The sequence below is a fragment of the Rhizophagus irregularis genome, chromosome 14 (assembly GCF_026210795.1).
Source record: "Rhizophagus irregularis chromosome 14, complete sequence".
Classification (NCBI taxonomy): Eukaryota; Fungi; Glomeromycota; class Glomeromycetes; order Glomerales; family Glomeraceae; genus Rhizophagus; species Rhizophagus irregularis.
This window is the reverse complement of record NC_089442.1, coordinates 3,699,493-3,715,338: the sequence shown is the minus strand read 5'-3', so window position 1 is coordinate 3,715,338 and position 15,846 is coordinate 3,699,493. Positions and strand designations below refer to the sequence as shown.

At 26.6% G+C, this 15,846-nt stretch overlaps 2 protein-coding genes across 2 annotated transcripts; one reads left to right on the top strand and one right to left on the bottom strand.

Annotated features, from left to right (window-relative positions):
- Positions 1-7,071: 7,071 nt before the first annotated feature.
- OCT59_006495 (uncharacterized protein) lies at positions 7,072-7,346 on the bottom strand (the record flags this gene model as incomplete). The annotated part of the gene is made up of 2 exons (XM_066141300.1): positions 7,072-7,146; positions 7,206-7,346. 2 exons carry the CDS (start codon positions 7,344-7,346, stop codon positions 7,072-7,074), a joined length of 216 nt encoding a protein of 71 aa, XP_065998103.1.
- Positions 7,347-10,142: 2,796 nt separating this feature from the next.
- OCT59_006494 (uncharacterized protein) lies at positions 10,143-10,604 on the top strand (the record flags this gene model as incomplete). The annotated part of the gene is made up of 2 exons (XM_066141299.1): positions 10,143-10,298; positions 10,425-10,604. 2 exons carry the CDS (start codon positions 10,143-10,145, stop codon positions 10,602-10,604), a joined length of 336 nt encoding a protein of 111 aa, XP_065998102.1.
- Positions 10,605-15,846: the final 5,242 nt, after the last annotated feature.

Below are 15,846 nucleotides of genomic sequence, written 5' to 3'. Positions count from 1 at the left end.
GTAAATTTTGTTAATTTACCAAATATACACGTTAATATGCATCTTTTGATGCATGCTAAAACCTTTGGAACACTTATTAATACCCAAGTTGGTATAAAAGAAATGGTCCATCGTATTTTTAAGGGGATGGTACCAAAGACTAATTGCAAAAACATAGATTTGGATTTATTAAAGCGTTACAATACTTTATTTGCAATTCGACATTTAGCAGATGGTGGTATTGATCCAAGATTTAATAGATCTTGTACTGGATTTACAAATTCAAATTTTGGACAATTATTTTTAAATTGGTATGTTACAGAAGATAAATATTCAACTGAAGCAACTGAACAAGTTCAAGACGATGATGATGATACAAAAAGTAAGTATTTTATTGCATATAGTAGTACATGTTTGATATTTATATTTACTAATCTTTTAATTTAGTTATATCTCCAGTAAACTTTATTTCCAATATTTCATTAAAAAAAAGAATGTCAAAGCAGGAACGTGATAAACTTCTTTTAACTTTACATAATTTTAAAACTGAATTGTTTTTATCTTATGTGGATATGAAGTTTGAGGCGGCACTTATAAATTCTTCAATTAATTGGTACAAATTTGCATCATATATGATTGAAGAAGAAAATGGTATCCTTTCAAAAGTTCACCTACATCTCGATGATTTTATCACAATTTATGAAGAAGATCATGAAGAATCTTATGCAATAATCAAAGGTATCTTTCAATATAAGGGTAATAATAACAAATATTATGCATTTATTGTTGTAGATTGGTTTGAAGATACTATGGTTGAACATTCAGTATTAAAATGTCCACTTTACCGTCTTCAAGCAACAGGAGATAAATGGAGACGTATTTTTCCAATTACTGTAATAGATAATGTTCAAAAAATACACTTTATTCATAATTGTAATTCAGAAAGGTGCCAACTACCAAATCATGATACTACAAATAGAATTTGGATAAAAAATAATTTTTATTTTACAGCCATATAATTATATTAATTATATAAATATAATAAAATAATTATTTTAATTTGTATCGTATAAAATTTTGGTTAAAATTAACCAATAAAATCATATGCATGATGTAATAATAAATTAAAATTAACCAATTAAAATCACTTTAATTACATGCATGTGATATCTAAAAATAGCTAAAATTCGCGTTTATTAATGAGATTTTTTTTGTTTATTTTCAAAAATACGCTTTTCTCTTGTCTTTTATATTAACACTTTACGATATTTTAGTTCGTCTCTTCTTTTCTTTTTAAAGTATACTTTAATTATCTTTTTACAATATTAACAATACTTTATTAGTTTATATATTCAACATAGTAAGACATCCACATACGAAAAGCAAGAATAAAAGCAAGAATAAAGAAAAGAAAATGTACCCGCCACTCATATACAAAAGAAAAGAATAAAAGAAAGAAAAATGTACCCACTACCTAAGGATGGGCCCTCAAATGATTTTTCAAATCCGCAATATTGCGGATTTTGGAGTCAAATTGCGGTTAGTAATCCGCAATTCCACAATTCTGATTGGCTAATGTTTTTAAATAATAAATTATTTTTTAAACGTTTATAACGATAAATAAATAAAAATGTTTTTTAAATCAATATAATAAATTTATTTATTTATTTGTTTGTTTGTTTATCATTCGTCTTAAGCATAGACCGATATTTTTCTAAATTGCATAACTGTGCCGTTTCTTAGAAAAAATTCTGGACAATTTTGTCCATTTTTAAAATAAGTCTCCCCGCTATATATATTTTCATCCAGCAACCTTATAAAAAGAAAAGAAATGTTAGTGACGTTTCTTTTTAAAGAAAATTAGCAACAAACATCTTTTCCTTCGCTCCCTACCTCAATCAAAATTTCAAAATTCTGGTCGTGTCTTTAATTATTAAAACCCTACGAAAAGAAAAAAAAATAAATTAATTAAATTTATCAAAAAAAAATAACGAAATTTTTCTGGTCCTCCCTTACCTCAATCCAGAATTCTGGTCATACTTTTCGTCTGGCAACTCTACAAAAACGAAAAAAAAAATAAATTAGTGAAAATTATTAAAAAAAAGTAACAAAATCCCTTCCTGGCCCTCCCTTACCTCAATTCCAGAAGTTTAGTCGTGCTTTTCGTTTGGCAACTCTACAAAAATGAAAAAAAATAAATTAGTTTGAAAATATTAAAAAAAAAAGCAACAAAAACCCTTCCTGGTCCTTCCTTACCTTAATTTCAAAAGTCTGGTCATGCTTCAACAAAAACAAAAAAAAAATAAATTAGTTATTAAAAAAATAACGAAAACCCTTCCTGGTCTTCCCTTATCTTGAGCTTTTCATCTGGCAACACTACAAAAATGAAAAAAAAATAAATTAAAAAAAAAATAACAAAAATCCTTCCCGGTCCTTCTCTTATCTCAATTTCAAAAGTCCGGCCATATTTTTTGTCCGGCAACTCTACAAAATCAAAAAAAAAATAAATTTATTAAAAAAAACAACTTGCTGTCCAGTTTCTCCTTATCTACATGACTCCATTTTAAAAAGTTCAGTCATAATTTTTGTCCGGAAACTTCAATAAAAAAGAAAAAGAGATCATCAGATGATTTGTACTATGCAATTCATCTGATAATCTGTGTCGGACTGGCGGACTATAATTGGCAAATCCGCAAATCTGCAAATGTTCTGCAATTTCGTAAAGTACCGCAATTGTACCGCAATTGAATTGCGGTACTTTAGATCATTTGCGGAATTGCGGAATATTTGCAGAATTGCGAACAATTGCGAATTGCGGATTTGCGGATATTTAGACTTCAAAATCTGCAATGTTCCGCAATACCGCAAATCGCAATTATTCCGCAATTGCCTATTTGCGGCGTCATCCTTACCACTACCCACATACAAAAGAGAGAAAAGCCACTTTTAAATAAATAGTGGAGCTGTTAAGCAAGGTATGAAAATAGGATATACGCGTATTTTTCATATTTTTTTACAATATGTTGTGGTTTGAGTCTTTTCTTTGTTAGACTGTGGTATAAATGCGAATATATTTTTCAACGGCCATGTATCTATTGCTTGTTAAATATATTTGCAATTTTTTGTCTTTTTTTGTTAGACTGCGGTATTACAATATAAGTGCGAATATATTTTTCAACGGCCTACGTATCTATTGCTTGTTAAATATATTTGCAATTTCTTTTGTAATATTTGCTTTAGCCTGGAGGAAAATGTTATGAAATAGGGCTGGATATTTTATGACATTTTCTGCCTTCCAATTACTTTGTCTGGGGGTAGCCTGACAATTTGTCGTTGTCCGTCAGTCGTAGCAACCAGCATTTTTTTACAATATTATGATTTTAAAGAAACAAAACACTTTCAAAAAATTTAAAGAAAGAACTAACTTAAAAATATTATCATTTTTATTATTCTTTACAAAATCCCGGAATTATCTGCTCTAACTATTATCCCAAGGTTATGTATTAAATTTTAAATATATTTTACAAAGAGTACATTTTATTAATCATGATTGTTTTATATATATATATATATATATATATTTTAAAATTGAAAATGATGTATCCATCCACTTACATACGAAAGAAAAGAATAAAAAAGAGAAGAAAAGAATAAAAAAAAAGGAAGAAAAGAAACGTACTCCACTCACCCATAATAATTCACTAATAAAAAATTATTATTATTAATGTATAATAAATAAATGTAAAACATTTTTTGTAATATTAATTCGATATTAATATGATATTATTATAATGTAATTAATAAAATGTCAAATATTTTGTAATATTAATTCAATGTTAATACGACATCACTACAATGTGATTACGTGATAATATTTACATCGCATAATGATCGCTGCGATATCGCAGAGATATCGAACTAATCAATGTCGAATAAATATAGTTACAACTAACTTAACGACGTTGAATCTATTTTTTATCAAAATATCGTAATGATATCGTAATGATATCATTGCAATATCTAATCAATATCTATTGTAAACTCCAAGTTTCAGCAAAGTAATAACCGTTCATAATATTAAAAAAATAAAAAAAATAAAGATTCATACGTGAATCTTTGGGTTTTCATTCTTTAGAAGCTCACCAAACCTATAAAAAAATATACAAAAACGGTTAGTAAACCGTTCGTAATAATAATAATAAAAAAATAGAATCAAGATTCATACTTATTTACAAATCTTAGTTCCTCCATTCTTCAGAAACCCACCCGAGACACCGAACCTATAAAAAAAGAAAAGAACGGTTAATAATAACCGTTCCAAATATTAAAAAATAAAAAAAAACTAAGATTCATAGTACAGAATCTTAGTTTTTTTCCCGTTCTTCAGAAACTCACCCAAACGGCTGAACCTATAAGAAAAAGAAAGGAACGGTTAGTAACCGTTTATATAATAGAAAAAAAATAAATAAAAAATAACCAAGTTTCGTATTTGTACTTACAAAACTTGGTTCTTTTCGTTCTTCAGAACTTGGAAGCTAACCCGATCTTAAAATAATAAAGAAAAAAAATGGTTATTAGTAACCATTCGTTAATATTACAAAAAAAAAACAAAAAAAATTAGACCAAAATTTGTTTACTTACGAATCTTGGTTCTTTTCCGTTCTTCAGAACCAGGAAGCTCGCCTGAAACCTATAAAAAAGAAAGGAATGGTTATTAATAACTGTTCCATAATATTAAAAAAAATAAAAACCAAGATTCTTAAGAATCATGATTCTAAATCCCCATCCTCTTTCCCCCTTTTCCCGTTTTTTATCTTAAAGTCCGGTTTTGTGAACAAGCTGGCGTCCTACAAAAAAAATGATAAAGAAACGTTAATTCGTTTCTTAAATTTAAAGAAAAAAGATAAAATAAAAAAATTTTAAAAAAAAATATGTAAGTTTTGAAATGAAACTTATATTACTTCCAAGAAAAAGAGGCGGAAAAAGGTGTGAGAAAAGGGGAAAATGAAAGGGGAAGGGAAGGACGAAAAGGAAGGGGAAGGACAAAAGGGAAGGGGAAGAAGGGATGAAGTGAAAGGGAAAGGGAAGTTTAAAAAAGATGATCCTTTTTTAAACTTTTGATGTGCGTAATATGTGACATGGCTATTCGACTAATGTCTAATCGTAGATCATGATCGAATTTTTGATTTTAGTCGAATATAGGCCGAATTTTACTAAGACCGAATATTCCTTTTTCGACTAGTGATATTAAAAAAAAAACAATTCACTTCTGTTATAGTGTAAGATAAAAATATAAATAAATTATGTATCAAAAACTATAAAGTAATTATTATTTATTAACTGTTAATAAAATATTATAAATACATTAAAAACTTTCCTTGTAAAGCAATAAATAAAAAATTATGAAAAAAAGTTTATATTTGACAAGTTTTAGACTTCTAAAAAATTTTTTTTTTAATTTATCACACAAAAAAATATATAAATCTGATAATAATTTATCTGCTATTACCCAGATGATTATCTGTTAATATTCAGATAATAAAAAATGGGAAAATTCAGAATAAACATCTGTAAAAATTTTTGGAAAGTTTTGCAGATAATATATGTAAAATATTACAGATCACCTGTGAAAAATTACCAAAAATGGGGCACGGATAAAGCGGGGTAGGGCTGCAGTGGCTCAAAAAATTTTATACCAGATTCTCCCGATAGTACATAGCGGAAAAATATTTACCACAGTGGTACAGCTCATCACAGCAGTGTCACTTAAAGCTCTGCATGAGCCGAGCCGGCTCACGAGCTGGCTCAAGCTTTTCAATCTGAGCTGAGCTGAGCCACGATTGGGCATTGGGCTCCAGTGGCTCGCGAGCCCAGCTTGAAATGAGCTCGAGCGGCGGGGTGAGCTCGCTCAAAAAGCCTCGCCAGTAATGCTTGCTTTCAAAAAGCTCGAAAAAGCTGGCTTGGATTGCAGTTATCATACAAAAAACGTTGCGAAAACATTTTTTGTATAATGATTAATTTTACATTCACCTCCGGTGAATTTCACCTTGATCTGCAATGCATTAAAATTTTAAATTTACCCCGGTGAAATTCACCAGGTGATTTCATATTACACAAACGCGTAGTGCATATTTTGTTTTTTGCTTTCTTGTAGTATTATTTCCAAAATGGCTGGAACTTCTTTAAGGTAAGATTTTTTTTATTTTCTTATTACTTCGCTAGTTTAATGTTCTTTTTCTCTTATGCTAACTTGTTAACTTGTTTTTCAGAAAACAATTTCAAATAACTTCAAGAGGTTTAAGGTAAGACTCACTTTTATTGCTAGTATTTTGCTATTTTATTGTTTTCTTTATTGAAAATAATACTAACAGTTTCTTTTATTTTCTATCATCACTTTATTCCCTTTTCATTTTCTATATCCATTTCACTCCCTTTTCATTTATTTGCTATTATTTTTTTCGCTCCTTTTGTTTTTTATTATTTCATTATTCCCTTCGCCTCCATTTTATTTTTCTATCATTTCCTTTGCTCCCATTTTGTTTTTAATTATCCTTTTCATTTATCATCGTCCCTTTCGCTCCCATATCATTTTTCATCACTCCATATCGCTCCATATCATTTTTCATCACTCCATATTGCTGATTGCTCCATATCGTTTTTCATCACTCCATATCATTCCATATCGTTTTTTCATCACGCCATATCGCTCCATATCATTCTATATACTCCATATCATTTTTCATCACTCCATATTGCCCCATATCATTTTTCATTGCTCCATATTGCTCCATATCATTTTTCATCACTCCATATTGTTCCATATCATTTTTCATCACCCATATCATTTTTCATCATTCCATATCGCTCCATATCGTTTTTTTCATCACTCCATATCGCTTCATATCGTTTTTCATCACGCCATATCTTCCCATATCATTCCATATTGTTTTTCATCACTCCATATCGCTCTATATCATCTTTTATTACTCCATATCGCTCCATATCGTTCCATATCATTTTTCATCACGCCATATCGCTCCATATCATTCTATATACTCCATATCATTTTTCATCACTCCATATTGCTCCATATCATTTTTCACCACTCCATATCGCTCCATATCGTTCCATATCATTTTTCATCACTCCATATCGTTCCATATCATTCTATATCACTCCATATCACTCCATATCACTCCATATCATTCCATATCATTTTTCATCACTCCATATCGCTCCATGTCATCTTTCATCATTCCATATCGCTCCATATCGGTTTTCATCATTTCATATCGCTCCATATCATTTTCCATCATCTCCATATCGTTTTTCATCACTCCATTTCGTTTTGCAACATTCCATTTCATTTTTGTCATTTCATTTCATTTACATCATCCCATTTCACTCCCATTTTGTTTTTCATCATCCCTTTACTCCAATTTCATTTTTCACATTGTCTTTTTAATTTCATCATCCACTTCATCCCTTTTTTACATATTCATTTCTTTTCCGTCATAAAATTATTAATTGTTAACTGAATTATAAAGGATTATATATCTTATGCATTACTATAGGGTTTAAATTAATAAAAAACTTAGATTAAATGGTTAGTGGATGTATGTAATAGTTTAATTAAAGTTATGTATATTCTTGTAATTTAAAAAGAAACTTTTCGTTAATAAAACTTTATAAGTTCATGCTAAATGGTCAATAGAAAAACTTTTTTACACGTTTTTATTCAAACATAAAAATTTGAAGTTACGTAATTACCGATCTTAGCAAAATTTTAATATAATAATAAATATCACGTGATATGGTGAAATTCACCTCTGAGTCCTCCGGTGAATTTAACCTCAGTGGCCGATTAAAATGATCCTTTGTATAATATTATATTAAAAAAAATGTTTCGCAACGTTTTTTTTAATTCTTTAGTAAAAAACATTGCGAAAATGTTTTTTTCATTATATTATTTTAGAAAAAAACGTTTTGCAACGTTTTTTTAAATTCTTTAGTAAAAAAATGTTGCGAAAACGTTTTTTTCATTATCTAATATTAGAAAAAAACGTTTTGCAACGTTTTTCTAAATTCTTTAATAAAAAAACGTTGCGAAAACATTTTTTTCACTATATTATATTAGAAAAAAACGTTGCGAAAACGTTTTTTCACTATATTATATTGGAAAAAAACATTTCGCAACGTTTTTTTAATTCTTTAGTAAAAACGTTGCGAAAACGTTTTTTTCACTATATTATTTTAAAAAACATTTCGCAACATTTTTTTAAATTCTTTAATAAAAAAACGTTGCGAAAACGTTTTTTTCACTATATTATATTAGAAAAAAACGTTTCACAACATTTTTTTAAGTTTTTTAATAAAAAAATGTTGCGAAAACGTTTTTTTAAGTTTTTTAATAAAAAAATGTTGCGAAAACGTTTTTTTCACAATATTATTTTAGAAAAAAATGTTTCACAACATTTTTTTTAATTCTTTAATAAAAAAACGTTGCGAAACGTTTTTTTGAAGATAAAGCTCGAGCTTGGCTTGGCTCGAGCCATGAAAATCCTGGCTCAGCTCGGCTCACTTTAGCTTGAGCCAAAATTTTTTTGGCTCGGCTTATTCTGGCTCGAGGCCAGAATTTTTTTTGAGCTCGAAGCCAGACTGTGCTTCGGCTCAAGCATCGGCGAGCTTTAGTATCGCTGTGGCGTGGCAGGGCCAGTCTTTCGTGACAGTGAGGTTCGTACCAGTACTCGCCACATCCACGAAGGACATCCCAAGCTTAGCCACGGCTTAATGCTGTGCCGGCTGGATGACACAGGTAAATATTTTCCCACACGTGCCACATCAGGGAAATCTGAAAAAATTTTTTGAGCTATATTAGCCCCGCTTTAGCCATGCCCCAAAAATGGAAAGAAATAACTGTGATAATTCATCTGTGCATTCACTGCATTGACAGACTTTTGTCTGATTTGCTTTGCCATAGCCATATACATTGACAGACTTTTGTCTGATTTGCCTTGCTATATAAAATAACGTGCCATAAATCTATATATACTATATACAAATATCTGACATGATGGATATCTGTGAAGAATAACTTCAGATATCCATGATTGAATTTTAAATTGGACTAAATTTATAATGCCCTATAAAAAGTATTTATATTTAAAATATAATTAAAAACTTTTTAAAATATATTTAAATTATACTATATTTAATTTAAAAATTGCGAAATACTTATAATATACTCAAAATGTATTTAAAATTATCTTAAAATATAATTTCTAATATATTTAATTTTTGCTAAAATACTTAAAATATACTTAAATTATACTTAAATTAAAATTTAAGTATATTATAGATATATTTTTTACATACTTAAAATATACTTATAATATATTTTATAATATATTTTAAGTATATTTTAAATACATAAAAAATATACTTATAATAGTCTTATAATATACTAAATGTAGGTAGCAACCGTGATACTTCACTGACTCCACCCGGTAATAGGTAAAAAGTTAACACGACTAAGTGTTTAGCGTCTAATAGCAAGACTCCTTTACTAAAATGGCCAATTTTTTGAAATATTTTTATAGACCTAGATACAGTGGCTTTCAAAACAATTGTGCAATTATTTCGTAAAATTTTTAAAATATATCAAGATATATTTGAGGTATTTTTGAGATTAAAATATTAAAATAATTTCAAAGTTAATTATATTATAATAATAAAATAATAACAAAAATATTAAAAAATTATTGTGATGTTATTTTGAGTTATTTTTATAGACCTAAATACAATATTGTACATGCTGCCCAAATTATTTTGGGATGCCATAATTATAATTTGGGATGTCATAATTCATTCAGTTTATATATAATTTACTATGTAAAGTGCCAAAATAATTTGAAATGCCATAATTGAATTTGGGATTTTACTTATAATTACGGCAGTCCAAAATAATTTGGGTGGCATGTATATACAATATAATTACAAAATAATAACAAAAATATATTAAAAACATTTTGTTGTATTAAATATATTTTTGTAGTATTTTAAAATTATTACAAAATCATTTCAAAAAATTGGGCCATTTTTAGTAAAGTCAGCCAGCTAAGAAAAAATAACAACGTGCTTCTTTAAAAGAAATACAATCAGTAATGACTGGATTTGATCCAGTACTTAAAGATAACGTTCAGAAAATTACCTTATATGATATCCCTTCCACTTGGGCTCAACTTAAACTTCTTCAACATCTTGAGAAATGGGATCACGTAATCGCTTTCAAGACTAAACGTCAGAAAAAATATTTTATGGTCACTGTATCAATTGACTTCAATGAGTAAGCTATGAGTCTATGGAATCAAGGAGTCTGGACCGCTCCTTTAGGAGGTCTTCCTATCTATTGGTATCCTGCTAACTGGAATCTTCAATAAAAAAAGGAAAGAGAACGTTTTCAAGCTGTAGTGAAAGATTTACCTGAAACTATCACTACTTCATTACTATATTCCTCAGATCCTTCCCAATCACCTATATCCATTTGGGATGCAAAGCTTTTAAGGTGGTTCAGGAGAAAAGTACCTGTAAGTTCATCACGTATTACAAAAATTGGGCAGATTTAGATAAAATCACGAATACCAAGTTGAACTTGCAAGAATATAAAGATGTTTGGACTAGGTACTTCTCGTCTCAACTATCTAAAGGTCATAATCGATTACTAAGAAGTGGTCATAATCAGAAGCAGAAGGCAAAGCTCAACTAACGAGTTGAGCCAAAATCTTTACCGAATACCAGATTAAGATAGGCAAGCTTATCGAAAAAGAAATTCGTATTTTCTTTTACTCTAAGGAATATGAAGAAAGGTTTGGATAGTAGTGAATCTGAAAACTTTACTAAAAATGGCTAATTTTTTGAAATGATTTTGTAATAATTTTAAAATACTACAAAAATACATTTAATACATCAAAATGTTTTTATTATATTTTTGTTATTATTTTGTAATTATATTGTATCTAGGTCTATAAAAATAACTCAAAATAATATCACAATAATTTTTTAATATTTTTATTATTATTTTATTATTATAATATAATTAACTTTAATATTATTTTAATATTTTAATCTCAAAAATACCTCAAATATATTTTGATATATTTTAAAAATTTTACAAAATAATTACACAATTGTTTTGAAAGCCATTGTATCTAGGTTTATAAAAATATTTCAAAAAATTGGCCATTTTAGTAAAAAAGCTTACTTTGCTAGCCGAAATTCGACTACTAATAAAAAGGTTGGAGAACTAACAAAATAACTGCTTAGTGTTGGAGGCTATAGGTAGCTGTAATAGACACTATAGTAGACTTTGTATCTGTAGAATACTAATTTTTTTTTAGTTATCTCTTTTTAAATTTTTTTTTTTTACTCGACTTATTGTTTTTACTTCTTTTATTTCATTTTGTTTGAAATGGGTTTCATCTGCAGTAGCAGTGAGTTTTTAGGAGCTTACTAGGCAGGAGGAGGGAATTATGGCTTTAGAAGGATGCTACTGAGAGCACTTACTCCTCTAATCTAAGTAATAACGACAGTAGTATACACGTGTTCTTTGCTAAAGTTAGCGGGTGGTGTAGTTCTTTACTAAATTAGGATTTATGTTAGTTTTACGTATATTGTATGAACTTATTTTTAAAATCTTAATAAAGATCTATATGTGCTGCAGCAAAAAAAAAAAAATTATTTACTAATATATTATTTATATAATACCAGAAATTTATACTTAACAATAAAAATGTAACACTTGAAAATCTTTCAACTTTTTTAAAAAAATACAATTTAGAAAAAATAAACTAGACACTTTATTCTTTAAGATAAACTCTATTAAATTACTAGTTAAATTTTTAAAAGAAGATCTATATAAAAGTTATAAGTATTTAAAATTTATGATCAGCCCAAATTTAAAACAAAATGTATTGGCTAAAATTTATAATAATTTGGGCTAACTCTATATATTGTGATAATGCCAACCTAAATTATTATAATCTGAATTGAATGTAAAAAAAAAAAATTTTGACTGTTATAAAATAGTAGCTGTATTTTTATTGCTAAAATCTACTTTTTTTTATGTTTTATTATCTTATTGTAATAAAAAATTTTCAAGAAATAATGGATTTTTATTGGCTGAATTTCAGATTATATAATATAGATCTATTCAGAAAATTGAAACAAAATCACATGATTATTAAATATAAACTTTTAACATTATATTAATAAAAATACTTTTCAAAAAATCCTTCCTTTTGGATAAGGAATATATATATATATTATTTTGATATTGAAATGATAATATTTTATTTCAATATTATATTGATTGATATTAAATTGATATTGAATCAATATCAAAATGATATAGAAATGATATTATTTGAAAACTTGAAATTTCTGTAAAGTTCTATATTATAATTTTTGGCTGAAATTATAAAATTGCTTTCTTATTAGAAAAATTTTATAATTCAGATCAGCATTGTATTTAGCCAAAATATCAATATATCTATAATTTCAGCTAAAAATTTCTATATAATTACTTTTTTATATAATCATTAATTTTAAAGAAACCAAATAGGTATTAAAAAATATTTATAAAAAATATTGTAAAAACATTTTTTAGATAGTTTAATTAAAAAAAATGGTTTACAATTTTTTTTTTTAATAATTATTAAATAAAAAACATTGCAAAAAATTTTTTTTTAATAAATAAAAAATTTATTAAAAAAATATTGTAAAATATTTTTTTAAATAGTTTACAGTAATATCCAAAATAAAGGAAACACTTGAAAATTTTATTACTGAATTGTCAGCTTGCCGGTAAATTGAAAAAATAACAAATACGTAACATGTTAATATATAAAATCAGCGAAATCAAATGTTTATATTATATAATGAACTTGTCACATGTTTGTTTATTTTTTCAATTTGCTGGCAAGCTGGAAAACTGACAATCTGACAAATTCTTGGCAACAAAATTTTCAAGTGTTTCCTTTATTTTGAATATTGCTGTAATTAAATAAAAAATAATGTAAAAACATTTTTTTGATAAATATTATTTTAATAAAAAAATATTTTGCAATATTTTTTTTTTTTGAAAATTTTTTTTAAAAATATTATCATTATAATGTTTATTAAAGTATTTATTAAATATTTATAAATAGTATTATTAAATACAAGAGTGCTTATAAATATTAAATTAAAGTATTAAAAAAATGCTTAAAAAATTAAATATTTAATAAATAATAAAATATTGCAGTATTTAAGTATTTATTTTTTTATTACTTAATAAATGCAAATTTTAATATTACAGTCAGAACTCAATATAACGAACCCTCCAGTTAGGCAATTTTGGATTGTTATATCAGATATTCGATAAATCAAATATTCTTAATATACCGATTATATAGTAAAAAATATAAAAATTCAGTATACCAAATTTTTATTAATAAAAAAATGATTTTAATTGTATTACATGCTGTGCTAATTTGTTTATTATTAATATCATATTCTTACAGAAATTATTAAATTCCAAAATTAAGGCATAAATGTCAGGTGATCTGCTGCACTGCATAGTGCCAGCCGGGAATAAGTTAATTCTGACCGGAGTTAGGTGGTAATCGGCTTATCGTGAATAAATACATATGACTGGTTTATGATCAGACTTCGTTATATATAATATTGCAATATTTATAATAAAATCGGTATATAGTGATAAAATTTAATATAGACGGTTTTGGTTTGAGAAAAAAGTTCGTTATAGGCTAAAATCGGTTTATCACGAATCGTTATATCGAATTCTGACTGTAATTAAATATTTCTATTTAATAAATACAAGACTTCAAACTTTGTGATAACAAATTTTTTTAAAAAAAATGTTGCAAAAATATTTTTTAATATAAAAAAGTATTTCAATATTTTTTAATAGAAAATTTAATAAAAAATATTTCAAATTTAATAAAAAACATTTACCATTTTTTTTAAATATATATAAAAAGTTTAGTATTTTTTATATATAAAATTTTCAGAAAAATGCTAAAATATTTTTTCTAATAACTTTTAGGTTAGGTCAAGTTATCTAATCTGATTTGAATAAAAAAATTTAAAAAAAAAATATTTTTCAACATTTTTTTAAAACTTCTTAATAAATTATATATAAAAAAGTTTTAGCATTTTTTATCAAGAAAAAATGTTTTTTTTTAATAACTTTCAGATATCTGATCATCTAATTTGACTTATGATATTTAAGTTATTAGATTATCAAATTCATGATTTACCTTGGGCAGATAAATCTAATCCATTCAAAACTCTAATTATGTCAATTGAAAATTTACTATACTGAAAGGTATAATTTCAATTGCTTCAAATATGAAATCACTTATTGTATAAATTTTACAATTTATATAACAAAAAAATTAAAAGATTTAAAATATCATAACTTGTTCAATATAATATTTAATACAGAGTATTTATTTACTTACTACCACTTAATGAAACAAAAATCTAATAATGAGCTAAAAATTATGAAAATCCAATTATCAGAACATAAAAATATTATAGAAAATATCTAAATTTAATGTAAAATTTAAATATGCTAAATATTGATCCCATATATTGGGTAATCATATATCATTTGACTTATAATATTTTGTATCTACAATACCACCTAAAAACATTTCAGATAAATCCGCGATAAAGGTACTTAATTTACTTGGTAAATCAGCGTAAAAGGAATAATAAAGGTATAAATTTATTATAGAAATGAGAAAACCCAGTTCTCTAATTAATTTACTATGTCTGATTGACATTATGCAAATCTGCTGATATGATTATCATTCAATCCTTTCAATGAAACAAATACACAATTTTTACAATGGAACCTACACAAACTTCAAGAAGTACATTTATATGGATGCGTGGAAAAATATTTTTCTGGAATATTATAAAATCAATTACTAGCATACCTTAGAATTGAAGCAGTTATTGTTGGAAATGGAAATAGAATTTATTATTAAATTTCCGTTTAAATTAATAAATATAAACACAATAATTAATATTTAACTTAAATTTTTATCTCCAATATATTATAATGTATGTGAATTTTACATTAAAAGTGTCCGGATAATTTTGGCCTCTCCCTGTACTATATTTGATACCTCATAATGTGGAATAATAATAGCATCAAATTCTCAAAGAAAAATGCAATTGCTTTTCTATGCAATTCTTCACTTCATACATGCCACTGCTATACCAAGTCTTTAGCATTCTTTTTTTTTTGTTTAAAAGTTGACCTATAAAACTTGTCTCTTTGCGATATTATTTTATCCATATGGTACAAAGACGAATAATTCTACCAATGTCATTCACCAATTTTATCTACACCTTTTGTCGGAGAGTACCATGTAAATGGTGTTCTAACCCCAGGATCATTTTTGTGGAGATGGTTTGTATCTCATAGACCCATGCAAGTTTCCATTCATTTTTTTGGCGAAAACAAGTATCCTTTTCAAAAATGCGAAGGCCATAAAGCACGTTTGTTACTGTTTAATGTTGTGAAAGGCAGATAAGTGATGCAAAAATGGTCCCATATTGAGGATGGTAATAGTATGTCGTAGATCTTCACAAGTTTGAAATGATAGAGAACTAACAGATTCACTTTGTATTTCGCTTAATAACCTTAGTTAAAGCTTCGTCAGTTATATTTGCAGGAGAGACACTTATGTTCGCATTCCTAAATGGACTACAGCTCTTAAGAATTTTCTTTCATCCCAGATAGCTAAATTGATAAGTTTCTTATTATTTAATTCATCAACATTTATTCCAGCT